At 38.1% G+C, this 15031-nt stretch overlaps 1 protein-coding gene across 1 annotated transcript in view; it reads left to right on the top strand.

Annotated features, from left to right (window-relative positions):
* LOC145991889 (uncharacterized) overlaps nucleotides 1–13642 on the top strand; it is a 69218-nt gene extending 55576 nt beyond the window's left edge. Inside the window, exon 5 of the mRNA XM_083127923.1 lies at nucleotides 12318–13642. Within this exon, the coding sequence (XP_082984049.1) occupies nucleotides 12318–13577 (1260 nt within the window). The 3' untranslated portion in view covers nucleotides 13578–13642. The remainder of the gene's footprint in view (nucleotides 1–12317) is intronic.
* Nucleotides 13643–15031: the final 1389 nt, after the last annotated feature.

The following is a 15031-nucleotide window of genomic DNA, read 5'->3' as shown; positions in this document are numbered from 1 at the left end:
AATTATATAACACTGCATATATTATAATGTTTTATTTTAATTTGTAAAACTGTAACTGTAGAGGAATTGTATAATTTTTGTATAACATTTCTATCTTGTTATATGTGTTAAAGGTTTCATCCTGGAATGGAATGTCTTACATTTATGTGTGTTTTCATTTCCAATACATTCGAATGAATACATATTCGTTTCAATGGCATTTACAAAATCACCTCTGACATTTTATGTTAAACAAGTAAGATTATTTTTGTGCAAGAGTGTGTTAGCCGATGCGTATCAAAGTATTTTACGAACAACACTTGAAAAAAAACTCTTGTAGGATTAATGAAAAATTTCTTTGTAATCGAAGATCATAATACCTTTTAAGGTGTGGTAATATTATAATGGGATTGAGATACAAAACTTTCGGACCCGGATCCGGATCCAGATCCGGAACTCTCGGATCCGGATCCAGATTCGGAACTTTCGGATCCGGATCCAGATCCGGAACTTTCGGATCCGGATCCGGATTTTTCGGATCCGGATCCGTTTGGCCATTCCTAATCTGAACCACCATGTGCCTTAACCGTATATCGAACTGCAATATATGACTGTGGCGCATAACGTAGTTGTAAATATTTTATTTCGTGATGTTCACGTCCGTAGCCAACTTGAAAATTATGGGACGGGGGATGTTAGGAAATGATTCACTTTACTGTCACTTCTGACTAATCGGGCCTCCCCGATGGCGTGGAGGCAACGTCGTCGCCTTGTAATCAAGGGGTCCCGGGTTAGATACCCGGTGGAGGCACATGGCACAGTGGTTCGGATTCCACTTTAAACTGTAGGTCCAGTCCCGATTAGCCTTCCTGTGCATAAAGTGGACTTAAAACAACAAATCAATCAATCAATCACTTCTGACTAATCATCAAGGGACACTCACAAAGAACACCCGTGCCCAAGCTGAGATTCGAACCGGGAACACTTTGCCACGCAGGTTGGCAGACTGCTAGGAAAAGCAGCAATGTTTTAGCATGAAAGAGATTAAAATTGTCATTTTTGTATATTACAAAGCAATGTAAATCCAAGTCCTTTGTAATATAGCAGGTTAGCTTTTTGATGTGGCGTTACCCCCACACCCCCTATACGCCTTCATGGCGTGGTGCTATGCACAGGGGAGCACTTTACCTTTTTTACCTTAGCTTTTTGATGATGAAGCATACATAATCTCCTTGTACTATTGCGTGCGCTAAGGAAAGGCGGGGCAAGCACCGCTTGCGTTAGATTTTTCAGGAGCTCTTACATAATATTTCATGTATTTGTTGTTTTTTATATGTTCTGTGAAAGGATAAAGTGTTTTCAAAATCTGAAGGTACCAATCCGCTTTTCTTAGAATGTTTTTGTGCTTCCTTTTCGAGTTTGAGTTTTTCTTTTAAGTCCACTTTACACACAGAAAGGCTAATCGGGACTGGACCTAGAGTTTAAAATGGAATCCGAACCACTATGTACCTCCATCGGGTATCGAACCCGAGGTTGCTCGATTACAAGGCGACGACGTTAAGCTTCCTTTTCTACTCCTCTGGTTCTCCACCGAAGAGAGAGAAGCGATTCTCTTCGCGTTTGTCGCAGTCTACCCCCTGTGAACTTACAGTGTTTCCATGTGTCGCCTGGTAAGTTTAAACGGGAAACTGGCCAGCCAAAACGGGACCAAAAAATCGCTTTTGCCTACCCGGCCGTGAGTGTCTGCAAGCAGGCGTGCTTACGGGGGATTACGTTGCCCCTCCTAGTGCTCTCAATTAGAAATTTAGGGTAGATAATTCTTATTACCGTTATTAAACAATATTATTCTCTTTAAGAAATAAATAATTTTCAAGCCGACGAAAGTTCACAGCTACTATGGCGGGTTTATTTTCTATATAATTGGACTATCTTACTTCGTTCTCCAGCAAATTACTTGTAATTAAGACTCACGCATTGTATTCGTTAGCCTACAAATCTTGGGCCCCTCCCGCAAAATAAAGTATTACCAATGGCTCCCTCTACCTACCTACCTTTATATACACACACACACACACATTTTTAATGTATGTGCGTGTGGTGTGTGTGATTCTTGATCTCATGTTGACGAAGTCACATATAAGGCACTAGAGGGTGATTCAAAAGTCCCTTAACACCCCCTATATAAATTAAAGGAGTTCAGCTGGGTACATTTGGTCATTATAGAAACAGGTTAGGCTTAGGGGAAACCACATTAGTGTTCCAAGCGGACGTCCGCCATATTTAATTCAACTCAAAATTTTTAAATGGGAAGGGGGTGATGTGATATATATACCGGGTGGTCCAAAAGTCCCGGAACGGTCACATATCGTGAGAAATACATATCGAATCGGAAAACAAAAAAAAATACGTGTTTAATAAGTGAAAGAAAGCTATTCAATGATATCACACTTGATTCCCCACCCCCGCCCCCTGGGGGTGGGGCGGGGGTGCAGCTGTGAAATTTAAATAGAAACCCCCATTTTGTATTGTAGAATCGGAAAGAGGACTTCATTCCGAGTCCAACGAGCTATCAACCATCATCCTAGCTCAATTAGGAAAGGAGATTGGCAGTTATTTAATAGAGTTAATCGCACAAGTAGCTACGCAATGGCGAATGTACTCGCTTATTTCTCTCTCTCTCTCTCTCTCACTCACTCTCTCTATGTGCTGGCAAAAGAGAATGAGAATCGATATATTATTTAGGAAATCACGTCAAAAAAGGATTGTAATTTACTTCCAATTCGGCCACTGCTCGGCAGTTGAATTCTTAATAGCTTTCGCGGCCGAAGTGGAAATTCCTAAGTGAGGGGGAGGATGTTTGTTAAGCGCCGTGTCAAAATAATGGGAAACGCTGATTATTCAAATATCGTGTTCCGACGTAATCTCTGAGATTCAAATCGATTAAACGCGAAGTTTAATATAATAGTAGCAGGTCCCATGTATATTTAATAAATTTGCTGTCAGAATCACAATTAGCTTTGCCTACCAAACACCAACAACACTGGAAAAGGACGACCAGAAGTCAAAGGTGGGGAGGGCTGTGAATGAAGAATAAAACCTTTTTCGAACAAGTTTCAGAAATTCCGAACTTTTGAAAATTCTGTCTGTATTTTTGTAAAGCTTAGTGTAACCATACGAAAATGAATTGCCGATTTGGCTTCCGAAATTGAATTAATCCAACATGTTAGAAGTTTCTAGAAGGGAGGGGTTGAGCCAAGAACCCCCTTTTAAAATATGGTAATGGTATGTTCAGGCGCGTTCCAAAAGTCACACGTGTTAAGCGGGTGTCCGTTAAAATCCTGTCGTGAAGATTGTGAAGTTCGTTATGGTGTTCCTTAAGTTTATATTCGTTCGATGAGTGAAGTTCGTTCTCGCACGAACCGATTGCAGAAAATGACCATGAGGGCTTCAAACTGCACTATTTCGGAAAATACAACATAATTTGTTTTTCCGCCACTTGCAGTTACTTCGTTCTATCTAATCTGTATTGTTATCTGTTTGCAGATAAACGAAGCTCGTCATGTTACTTCGCAATGACGCTCTAGACGACTAGGGTGCAATTTTTCTCCAAATTTCTGGCGAGAAGAATATTCCTCGTCTCGTAAACGAAGCCTTCTGGTCATCACCAGGTCAGTTTGTCTGTGTATCATAGTCGAACACACATGATATTTTGGTACATGGCCTAGCGTGCGTGTAACATTTTGCGCAATGTTGGAAAGTACTTCAGGCTGCAATAATTCGAAACGCCCCATGACTCCAATCCACTTCCGGATTTAGACGCAAGCATTTCCTTTTACATTTTTGCTAGCATAAATGCTATGTAAATGCTTCCAAAAATCTTATAACAGATAGTACTTTGCACACAAGCATTTCATGCAACATTTCGGTTAGCTGTTGAGATTACAATGTAGGACATCGAGTTGGTGAGTGCAGGTTGTTTACGACTGAAAAACTAAAATATTCTTCCATGCGTGTACAGTAAACGCTATAAAGTATGTATTTAAGAAGCGCCATTCTCTTGTACCTAAAACCATTTAATACGAAACGAAATGCCTCTCGGTTGAATAGTTATTGTATATTAAAAATGTGAAGTAGTGCATTATTTACATCTCACACGGCTGCCATTACCTAGAGGCGACTTCTGATTGGTTATACTACGACAAATGCTACAAATAGAACCAATCCTATTCTTGAGAAATGCCAAAATGCCATAAAAATTTCTCACTATACATGTTAGCATTTTGGTCATGGGACAAATGTTGAGAAAAATGCTTTCGTCTAAATCGGGCCTAACCCTACACTGTGGGTCTACGTCCCCCACCCCACCCCCAAAAAAACATTGTGTTAAGTCCGCTTTCTGCTGAAATTGGCTAACCGGAACTTGACCTGCAGTTTAAAGTGGGATCTGAACCACGTGTGGCTCTACAATAAGAACTACAAAGCTGCAGAACTGCCAAATTATTTAAGAAAACAAGATAAAATTAAAGCTGAGCCGATACAGAAGTCTAATTATCTTGGAAAACATGCAAAATTCAAACTTTCTTTGTATTTGCACAAATTATGCAAGAAAAACTGTTTTTTATATATATACATATTACAACTATTTTCATATTCTGATGTAATTTTAAAGCAAATTTATTGGTAAATTCATGAATACAATTGGAGAGGATTATTTGCACAAGAATATTGATCCAATATTTCGAGAAAAAATTTAATTCTTGCAATTTTCAAGTATCGGTATCGGTGGGAATCGGTAAGAGTGTTGTATCGGTTCAAGGTGGTATCAGCTCAGCTCTAGATAAGATTTATTTCATGCATGAAATATTTTACGTAAAAATTTATCATTAAATTTCACACAATAAGAAACCAAATAATGTATCAATAGATGTTCCTAGGAAAATACTATGTCCTGTGCCCACATGGAAAATTGTATCCTGCAATTTAGGCAACTTGCTTTTCCCAAAAGGTTCAGGTTGTTCTGCATGCCTGCAGCTCAGAGCTGCATTTTCCATTCTTGAAAGGCTGCCCCGTTTATGATTCTGTTGTAACTGCCCACCATCTTCGGCATTCAGAAATTCTCCCCGGAACCACCAACGGCAATAAAAGTGACTTATTTCATCGAGATAGAAAATTCTGCATGGCATTTTTGTAAATGTTGAAGGAAGTACTCTTTGAAGGGGATGGGGACCTTTGCTGCATATGTGGATTTATAACTAATGTGTGATTGTGTGTGACTTCAGTCATTTTGAAGCTTGAAGTTCTTTTTTATTTTAAGTTTTCTTTGTATGAAATTTTAAATTTAATTGTTATGTTTATTAAAATTGTATCCTTGCATTGCAAGGTCACTTTCATCTGATTTGGAATTTATGTGCTCAAAATACTTACTTTCACAATATTTATAGAAATTAGTGTGGTATTTGAAAATTTTTCAGTGAAGGGGAAATTCCTTTGAGGCACGCATTATAGTGGGATGTAGTGTATTATACTATTTCATTTTGTATCTTAACATTTTCCATGCCCTTTCAATCAAGGGTCAACGAAGAAAATAAAATTCAATTCAATTAAAAAATATATTTGTTTAAAATCTGTTTTGTTTGTGACTAATATATTGTTTGAAATGTTTAAAACAAAAATATTTTGTTTCTCTTTTAAAAGCATAAATTTTGCCAACTTTGAGTGAACCAAAAATGACAGGACAATATGTTCAACTTTATTTTTTAATCTTTTCAGCTAGAAGAATTTATGTTCAGTATAGTCAACATAAAGAATGCAGAATTCATGAAGTTTCTGTCTGGATCAAACTTTTGATGAGTACAGGCAACATTTGTTCATCCTATCTCAAGCATTGACCCAACCTGAGGGGTCCAATCTCAGAGGTATGTTTTCTAATGAAAACAAACAAATACACACATATAAGATTCAAGGTATTATCTAACAGTGAGGTAAAAAAAAAAAATCTGTGCAGGGCTAAACTTGAATAATTGGTCTAGCGCAGAGGTCTCCAAACCCCAGAACCATTGACTTGCTCTCCACATTTGAAAATGCCTTGTGAGAGCTACCAAGAGTAGGTTGACTTTTTATGATTATTTCTTAGTTTTATAAAGTTTTAAAATGTATAATCAAATTATTCTTATTAATTTCCCTACAACATACAAAGGACATATTTACACTAAACATAATACCACGAAATGAGTGTATATTAAGGTGAGCCACATAGAAAGTCACGGTGGGCCAGAAGTGATCCTTGGGCTGTAGTTTGGACAGCCCTGTAATAGACACTTGTTACCAATTTAAAGGTACAGTATATTACCTTGTTTTTAACTTATTGTATGATGTTTTAAAGTAAAAAAGTACAAGAAAAGATGTGTTACAAGTCAAACTCAAATCAAGATTTGCTGCGACGCCAAGGGTCCCGGGTTCGAATCCCGCTCGGGATTGGTTGTTTGTGAATGTCCATTCATCAATTTCATCACTCATCCCCATCTTTGCAAATTAGCCAAGAGGCACAAAACGCGATGTAAAATAAACTAAATCAATCAAATCAAGATTCTTCTGCAGTTTGAAACACCTGTAACAATTACATGAAACCACTGGCATGTGCAAGTGGGGAACTGATGGGAATACAGCCTCCCCTTAAATTTTGAAAAAATCCAAATTATCAAATGAAAGCAGAAAAGAACTCGGGGAATATGAAAAGTGGTAAGTGCAAATTTCCCTTAAAACAATGACCATTTCAGTCTTGTAAAAAATTTTAAATGAAGCTCACAAATGTAATTCTGAAATATTTTACAGTATTTCTGTCCTCTACCTAGAATGCAGTTATGTGATATCCACTTTTACAATTCCAGCCCGCTCCGAAAGAAAATCCTGCATATGCAAATGCATGAAACCATTGGATCATTACAAACAATACTGATTTACAGATTTGTCTGAAGTGCCTCAGACATTCAGTTCCAGTGTTGCTGAATGGTTAGACCTCTCACCTGTTGTGCAAGAAGTCCGAAGTTAGGTTCGATCCCTGGTGGGAGCTCTAAATCTTTGGGGTTGACCCAGGATCATTGGACAATTGGGGAAGCTACCTGAAAGCTTGAAAAAAGAGACAATGGAACTCAATGCACTGATCATGTGACACCCAATAGAAACTACTTGGTAGCCCCAGGACCTCAGAGGGCTGTTGCACCACAGAGTTCAGGTTCAGAGACCTTGCCTTAGGGAGGGGAAAGGAGGCACTTAAAAATAGAGTTGGCTGTATGGGGCAATAGAAATACATACAAATAAATTTTAACACCTTCAATACATTTATTTATATGCGTAAGATTACAAAAACTATTGAATTATAGTTATAATGAGACAATTGGAGTAGTAGTAATCAGAGGTGAGGCGTCCGGTCATTGGGAGATGCGGCGATGACCAAGCAAAATAACAAAAATATTGCATTTTATATATTTTAGAGAAGCAGTAAAAATAACAAGTCAGAATACTCGCATATTTGTGCAAAATAAGCCAAGTGACAGCATGAAACAGCTTGAAATACACAAGAGATTTGCTAATCTTAGCGCATCGAAATGAGGCTCCAGTATTACCCCTCGCACCGAACCCTCCTGCCAAGTTTCCTATTGAAGGCAATGGTGTTCGTCGGCCCAGCTCATCACAGAATGGTGGGAGTCTCTCTGGTCTCTGCCGGTGCAGAGAATACCCGAACGCTTCCAAACAGGCAGACAGGTCCAACGACCTGTACTTTCCCCCCCTCTTGAAGGTCTAGGTCATAACAGGCCCTTTTTTCAGCCCCCATCCCCATATTTACAGCCACGGCAGGGTTTGTCTGGAGTCATCAAGATTCTTCCGAGTGTCCAGTGGCATGCTCAAGGAGGGGTGGTGAGGATCATAATTCTGCTTAGGCTCAATATTATTTTTTAAAAAAAAGAGAAGAAAAAAAAGGCAGGAAAAGATGATTACTAAAAAGTACACGTAACCCCCCTCCTCTTCGAAAATCCTGGGCACACCACTCGAATGTCTGCGATTTCCACTTGTTAAGAGGAAAAGCACAGATTGAAAGATATGAATCTGCTTCTCATCATCAAAACAACAATTGGCGGTGAACCATAAAGGTTCTTCTTGCCTTTAAATGCGACAATTGAGGTGTTTGCATTTCAGTTTCCATCATATTTAATAATTCTCGTCCTATGGGATAGTATTATGTGTCTTTTGTAGTCGTAAGGTCTGAAGTGTGAGCTTTTACATTGAATTGTCAGTGACCTTGGCGCTTATCGCAGAGAACTATTGTGCCTCTCCCCCCCCCCCCTCTCCATAGAAAGATCGACCCTGACGTATGTCAAATCTTGCAATGACTACGTAAAAATGTCACGCCTCGCCACTGGTACTAATGTACACAATTTCATAGATTTAGATCAGTGGTCTCCAACCTGTGGGCCACATGTGGCCTGCTAGCTTTATTTCAGCAGGCTGCTAAAGAATTTAATTAAATAAATGAAAACAATGTGATCTAGTGACTGAAACTGATTAGATGTGGTTCAGATCCAGAGGACTAAATCATAGACAGTTCCAATAAGCAGGGTGCGGTGGTGTCGTATTTTACAGAAGTTTGTTGGCTTAGTACTGGTAAGCTGCTCAAAAGGGTTTTCAATCTGAGGGATGAGATCAGCAAATTCATGGCAAGTAAAAGTAGGGAATAAAATAGTTCAACAATCTACAGTGGGTGGCTGATTTTGCTTATCTCACAGACATTACAATGCACATCTATTCGGTACACCTACATCTGCGAAAAGCTCTTTGCCAAAATTAAAAATGTGAAATCAAAGTTGAGGAATCGTGACAAACACACACATTTTGAAAACTGTCTGCGAGTAGCATCATCCAACTTCACGGTGAATATTGACATGCTAGTGAAGAAAAAACACAGTCCCCTCATTGAAGGGGTACATGAAAATTCTTGTGTGTGAATGGCTAACGTGTTTTTTTACAATCAAAATAACAGCTTTGTTTCATTATCCTTATGTGTTGTGTTGAAGTGCCTAACCTCAATTCATAACTTGTCAATATTCTTTGCAATGCACCATGCTGGTGTGTTGTTTTATAAGTAAAGAGCATAATAAACGAAAGAACGTTGAACAACAGAAACTACGTGGTTATTTGTAAAGCTACCACTGCCTCTTTGAACTTGCCTGGAACAGTTTAATCCATCAGTTCCTTGTAGAATGTGAAAATGGCCCGCTATAGGAAAGAAGTTGAAGACCACTGATTTAGATAGTAGTAAAACTCGCACAATTACTCAGTTGCATCTTTTTAACAAAATTAAAAAGAAAGAAAATAGTGTACTAGAATTTATAGTTATTAATCAATGTCTCTGGGAGTATTGGAATATATAAATAAATTCCTCCCAGCTGGAAATGTCTATTGGTTCCAATTGAAATTTCAATTGGATTGAATTGGTTTCAATTGGAATGAACTGGATTCTACATTGGGTGCCCAATAAAGGTATCGGAATGAACTGTTTTCAATCAAAATCTCAACTGAAACCTATTGCAAATGCAGGACAATTTCCAATTGGTGAATTCTATCCAATTGTAAGTTTGTATATATTGTAGATTGTAGAATCAATACGTTACAAATTCATTTATTGACTCAATGGGTCTTCTTTGTTTAACCTAATTTCTTGTTGTTTTCACATGTATGTAGGAAGAACAACATGTCAATTTATGACTGAAACAGCATGTTCTCGAATTCCCATAAGTGTGTTAAACGCAATGAAGCTACAGACTTATAAAACGTGTTCATATACAGTGGACTGACTCTTTTAATTCGAACTCCAAGGGGCTACGAAAAAAATTCAAATTATCCAAAATTCGAATTAACCAGAATATAATTTAAAAAAAAACACACCAATGAAATAACACACTGTATTAAACATAAAACTGCGTTAATAAGCAAACAGTACACCTTGCCTTACAACTGCTATGTTTTATCCATATCTCCATCTAGGAACAGTACACTACACTGTACGTCAATAATTGAGAAATGCTCACCAGTCTTCACTCATTATGTCTGTGACAAGGGCTGGTTTTAATAATGGCCCATGAGATCAAAACATGCCTGCTTAATTAAATAAAGACCCATTCTATTCTATACATGCAGTGGCAAGTTTTGGAGTACCCCCCCAAACTCAATAGACAATGAACATCCTTTAATATCAATACTTTCATTAGAAGATAATTCATAAGTTTAAAATACAGGGTGTCTATAAAAGAACTCTGTGGTTTTGAAGTTAAATATTTTATTAAAAACTCAAACTCAGGAAAAAGAAAATACATGTTTTTGAAGGTAATGTTATCAAGTTTTGTTTACAATTTAGTAAATTTCAATGTGTGCCCTGTTTGTAGCATGGCATACATTCGAACGATAATCAACTTGCCACGTCCTGACCAGCATGTGTGGGGTGATGGTTGCCACAGAAGCGATAATTTTTTGCCTTAGATGGTTGACATCTTGAATTCTCTCCGCATAAACCATGTTCTTCACATGTCCCCATACGAAAAAGTCTAAGGGAGTAACTGAAGGGCCTAATAACACGGTCATGCATAAGACCACACCAAACATCAACTTGGGTGAGTCACGTTGATGCTCAATGAACTCATGAGGCAGCTGTGAGCCCCAAATGTGACGATTGTGTCGGTTAACAGTTCCACTGACACGAAACGTGGCCTCATCGGTAAAACTAACATCGTTTAGAAAATCATTGTTTTCTTCAATCTTGTTCAGCATAGAAACTGCAAACGGTTATCTCTTAATCTTGTCTGTAGGCTTAATTTCATGCAAAAGTTGTACCTTGTAAGCTATTAGACGAAGCCTCTTGTGCACCACTTTATGAACAGTCGATCTTGGTATTCCCAACTGAAGACTGCGTCGCGTCAAGGATTTCTTGGGGCTTTGTACGCATGAAGTGCGAATTCTTTCCATGTCCTCTTCAGAAACCTTGCGACTTTTGTTTCAGAACACTTCCAGATTCTTTAAACGCCTTAAGCCATTGAAGAATGGTTTTGTCCGAAGGTGCAAAATCACCATACTCACGTTGAAAGTTCCGCTGTACAGTAATAACAGATCCAGTTTCTACAAGCCATATCACACACTGCACCTTCTGTTGTGGCGTCGGCATTGCACTGAACTGCACTGACTGGGTTCAGCTCAGCTCGGCCACTTCAAGGTCAACGTTGTGCAGCGTTGCGAACCTTTGTTGGAATAAACTCCAAACGACATGAATAAAACTTCATGAGCTCCTGATTTCAAACTAACCTGAGTTATCTAATACTGTTTGCGCACTATGATTGTTTAAAACCCAGGAGTTATTTTATAGATACTCTGTATATACCTTCTTAATTCAGTTTCTTTAGGGATCATGCCAGTGTTCAAAGTGGAAATTCCTATTTGGGGTGGAAGAGGAGGGGCTGCATGGTTGAGTTTGGAGATAGGTGTGGGCAATGCTTACGAAAATGAGCCTAGCTGGGTATAGTTTATGCAAATTTTCTTAACTGCATAGAATTTCTTCATAGCATCTTCCCCTCATTCTAGCACTTCATCACACTGAATTTCACACCATCAACAAATATCTTCTCCTCGGCATTCTTCAGTGATGGCATGTTACTTGTTTCAATCACTGTCATTCGAATGACATACTCTGTTGCCTAATTCTTACCTAAGCAAGAGGAAAGCTTGTTCACTGAGCAAGTGAGCAATACTTATTTGACCACTGAGTAGCTGAGTGCTCAAGTATTTGATGTGCTCCAGCTAACGAGTTCCAAAAATCCCACCTCCCCAAAATTTCATAAAATTTTGAGGAACGAGTTTTTAATATTTCCTCTTTTCCTAAAAAAAGAAAAGTTTCTAATAACCATGCTTAATATAGACATGTTAATGGTGAATTTTTGTCTGATGATGATGAATGATTCAAACTGTTGAAGACAAACATAAAGGAACACCCATAGTAAGGCTCGTATGCATATCCAAAATCTTTGGTGGTGAGAATATGAGGCAAGTGCTCATGTTACGTATAATCAGTTTTCCCTATTTTCTTTAGCCAACCTCCAAGGCAGAGTGGTTATCATAGCATGCTATGATGCCAGGTGATCCAGGTTTGAATCACAGCCTGAGAATGGGTGTTATGAATATCCCTTCATCATATCATCACGATTAGCCAAAAGTGGCAGAAAGGCGATGCTAAATAAAAAATTTCAAATCAAACCATATTTTCTTTAAACCAATTTGTATATTTTTCTCTCTCTTTTCAGAATAAAATGGCACTTACATTGTGGCGCATAGTACTAATATTTGCAACATACACATCTGTTAATAGTTCTAACTCAAATTGCTCAGAGAACTGTGAGTGCCCATCTAGCATTGAAGCAAAATGTTCAAAGAGAACAAGCATACCTGAAGATCTGAGTGAAGAATTAGAAATACTTTCCTTGGTAGGTGGAAATATTCCTGTGCTCCCAAACAACGCATCTGAAAACAAGAACCTAAGAAGACTCAGAAATATAAACATCATTCGTAGTAAGGTCAAAACTATTGAAGAAAGAGCATTCTATGGGTTGACAAAACTGCAAATTGTGGATTTAAACTCGAACAGTATAAAGCGATTACATATAGACACTTTCGAGGAAAATCCACTACTTTCGTCCATCAACCTACACAATAATCCATTAAATACAACTGGAGACATATTTCTCCGCCACGTTCCATCCCTACATAAACTGGACTTGTCATTTTGTCGAATACTTCATATTCCGGAGAACTACTTCAACGGACTTCTCAATCTGACTAACCTGAATCTGAAGAACAACAACTTGCATTTGTTATCTGTGAATGTGTTTCAGAAATTACATCATCTGGAAACCTTGGATTTAAGGTACAATAACTGGAACTGTTCATGTGACCTGCAGCCATTATTTGGTTGGTATACCCAACGATTTTCCAAAGAGATTAATGAACCTGGCTGTGATTTAAATCAGACATCATGGTACAATATAGATTTCATGTGTGATGACTCATCAGCTGCGAATGATTTGTTAGAAGGGAACAAGATTTTACAGGGTACTACAATGTTGCCAAAAGATCCAAGTGTTGCAACAATGAGTAATACGATTCCAAATGAACCTGACACTACAGTTTATGAAGTAATAATTGGTGTACTTTGTGCTTTACTTGCAATACTTGTTGTAGTATATATTACTATGAAATACAAACCATGTATTAAATATTGTAATTCAAGAAATACTACAAATGAGCAATCCGAAGATAAATATGTTAATCAAAGTCAAGAATCTTTAAAAGAGCAGACCAATGGCAATCTAAGCGATTGTAATTTAAGAAATACTACAAATGAGCAATCCGAAGATGAAAATGGTAATACAAGTAAGGAACCTTCAAACAAACAGCCCAATGGTGACCCAGGTGACTCTCCTGTAGATGAGACATCTCCACTAATGGAAGGAACACCACAGCCTTCACAACACTCCACAAATGAAAATGAAGACACACATGTTTAGTTTACACTTGTAATGAATTCATTACAATTCATGGCATCAAGTTTCTGCTTAGTGAACTCCTACATGAAGAAATAAGTGAGATACTTGTGTCTTGGAATCACTACAATATTACGTACTCTGGAACACGAACAGTGCTAAGTGCAGTGCTGCCTGTTACTTGTCCAATTGTTAATTTTTTTTTGGTGTGAAAGTTTCAGTGAATGAAAATCATGCAACAAAGTTTGTTGTTCTGAATAACAAGACAAAAAGTGAATATCAGTATTACATATGGGGAATAAACAGACTGAGACTCTCTATTATTATAAATGCTCAAGTAAAATTATGTTGAAACTGTGATATAGAGTGATACCACAAATTATGGGTTAATAGTTTTGAAAACACTGAATGTTTAATTCAGTAGATTTGAGCCTTGTTGAACAATAATTTTTCATATTCTTGTTTACTATTATATAGTCTCCAAAGCAAATAAGTCACTGAAGAGTGGAAAATGCCCATATGTGCCTATACACCCAAGATATTTTAATTCATCTTCATCTTCACTAAAGCAATAAGTGATCAGTATAAATTCTAACCACGAACAAAAAATAACATTGAAACTTGCAGAGGCTGTAACCCAATCAACATTTTGAGAAACAATATAATAATAATAATAATAATAATAATTAGTGTTGCATGGTTGCTTGGTTGCTCATATACAACTCTGCTTTCATGCAACACATTAACAATTTCATATCAATAAAAAAAATGAATTGTTAACACGTGGCTTCAAATGTACACCCTCACAGTTTATCAACCTGCTTGAATGGTGTCACATTGTAACAATGAACGGGATGAAATGATGCCTCCTGTAATTTTTTTCTAGCTGGGGAGAGGGGGGGGTTACCATCCTCTCCTCACTTCAAGCACTCCCTGAACTGAAAAAAACAATAATTATTTTTTGTTACCTCACCGGGCTGCGGTGGCTCAGTTGGTCTGACTACCATGTTAAAGGTCCCGGGTTCGATCCCCGGCCGGTTCAAATCCGGGAACTTTTCTAACGGAAGCAGCCCTGGCACCCACCCAGCGTCGAATGACATGGGTACCTGGGGGGAAACTCTTGGGGGTAAAGGCGGTCAGGGGTGTGATGCTGATCACATCACCCCCACTCACGACCGGATCAGGAAAGTGTGGGGCGTTACCCCCTATACACCTTCATTGCCTGGTGCTAAGTACAGGGGAGCACTTTACTTTACTTTACTTTACCTCAGTTAGCACAATGACTCATGAAACCAGTAGCGTATTTTCCACATTACCACATTTACCGCTGGTAAACCAACTTTTTCATATATTTTTATGATTTAACATATGTGTAATTGTGCATTGTATAGTACGTAATATAATATTCTCCACCACACCCTTCTGACAACTGGGTTTCCTCTCCAATTGTACAAGAGGAGGGTGAGGGAGCTGAACAG

Source organism: Lepisma saccharinum, chromosome 8 (genome assembly GCF_977018435.1).
Source record: "Lepisma saccharinum chromosome 8, izLepSacc3.1, whole genome shotgun sequence".
Lineage (NCBI taxonomy): Eukaryota > Metazoa > Arthropoda > Insecta > Zygentoma > Lepismatidae > Lepisma > Lepisma saccharinum.
The sequence above is the reverse complement of the archived record's forward strand: the minus strand, read 5'-3'. Positions and strand labels throughout refer to the sequence as shown.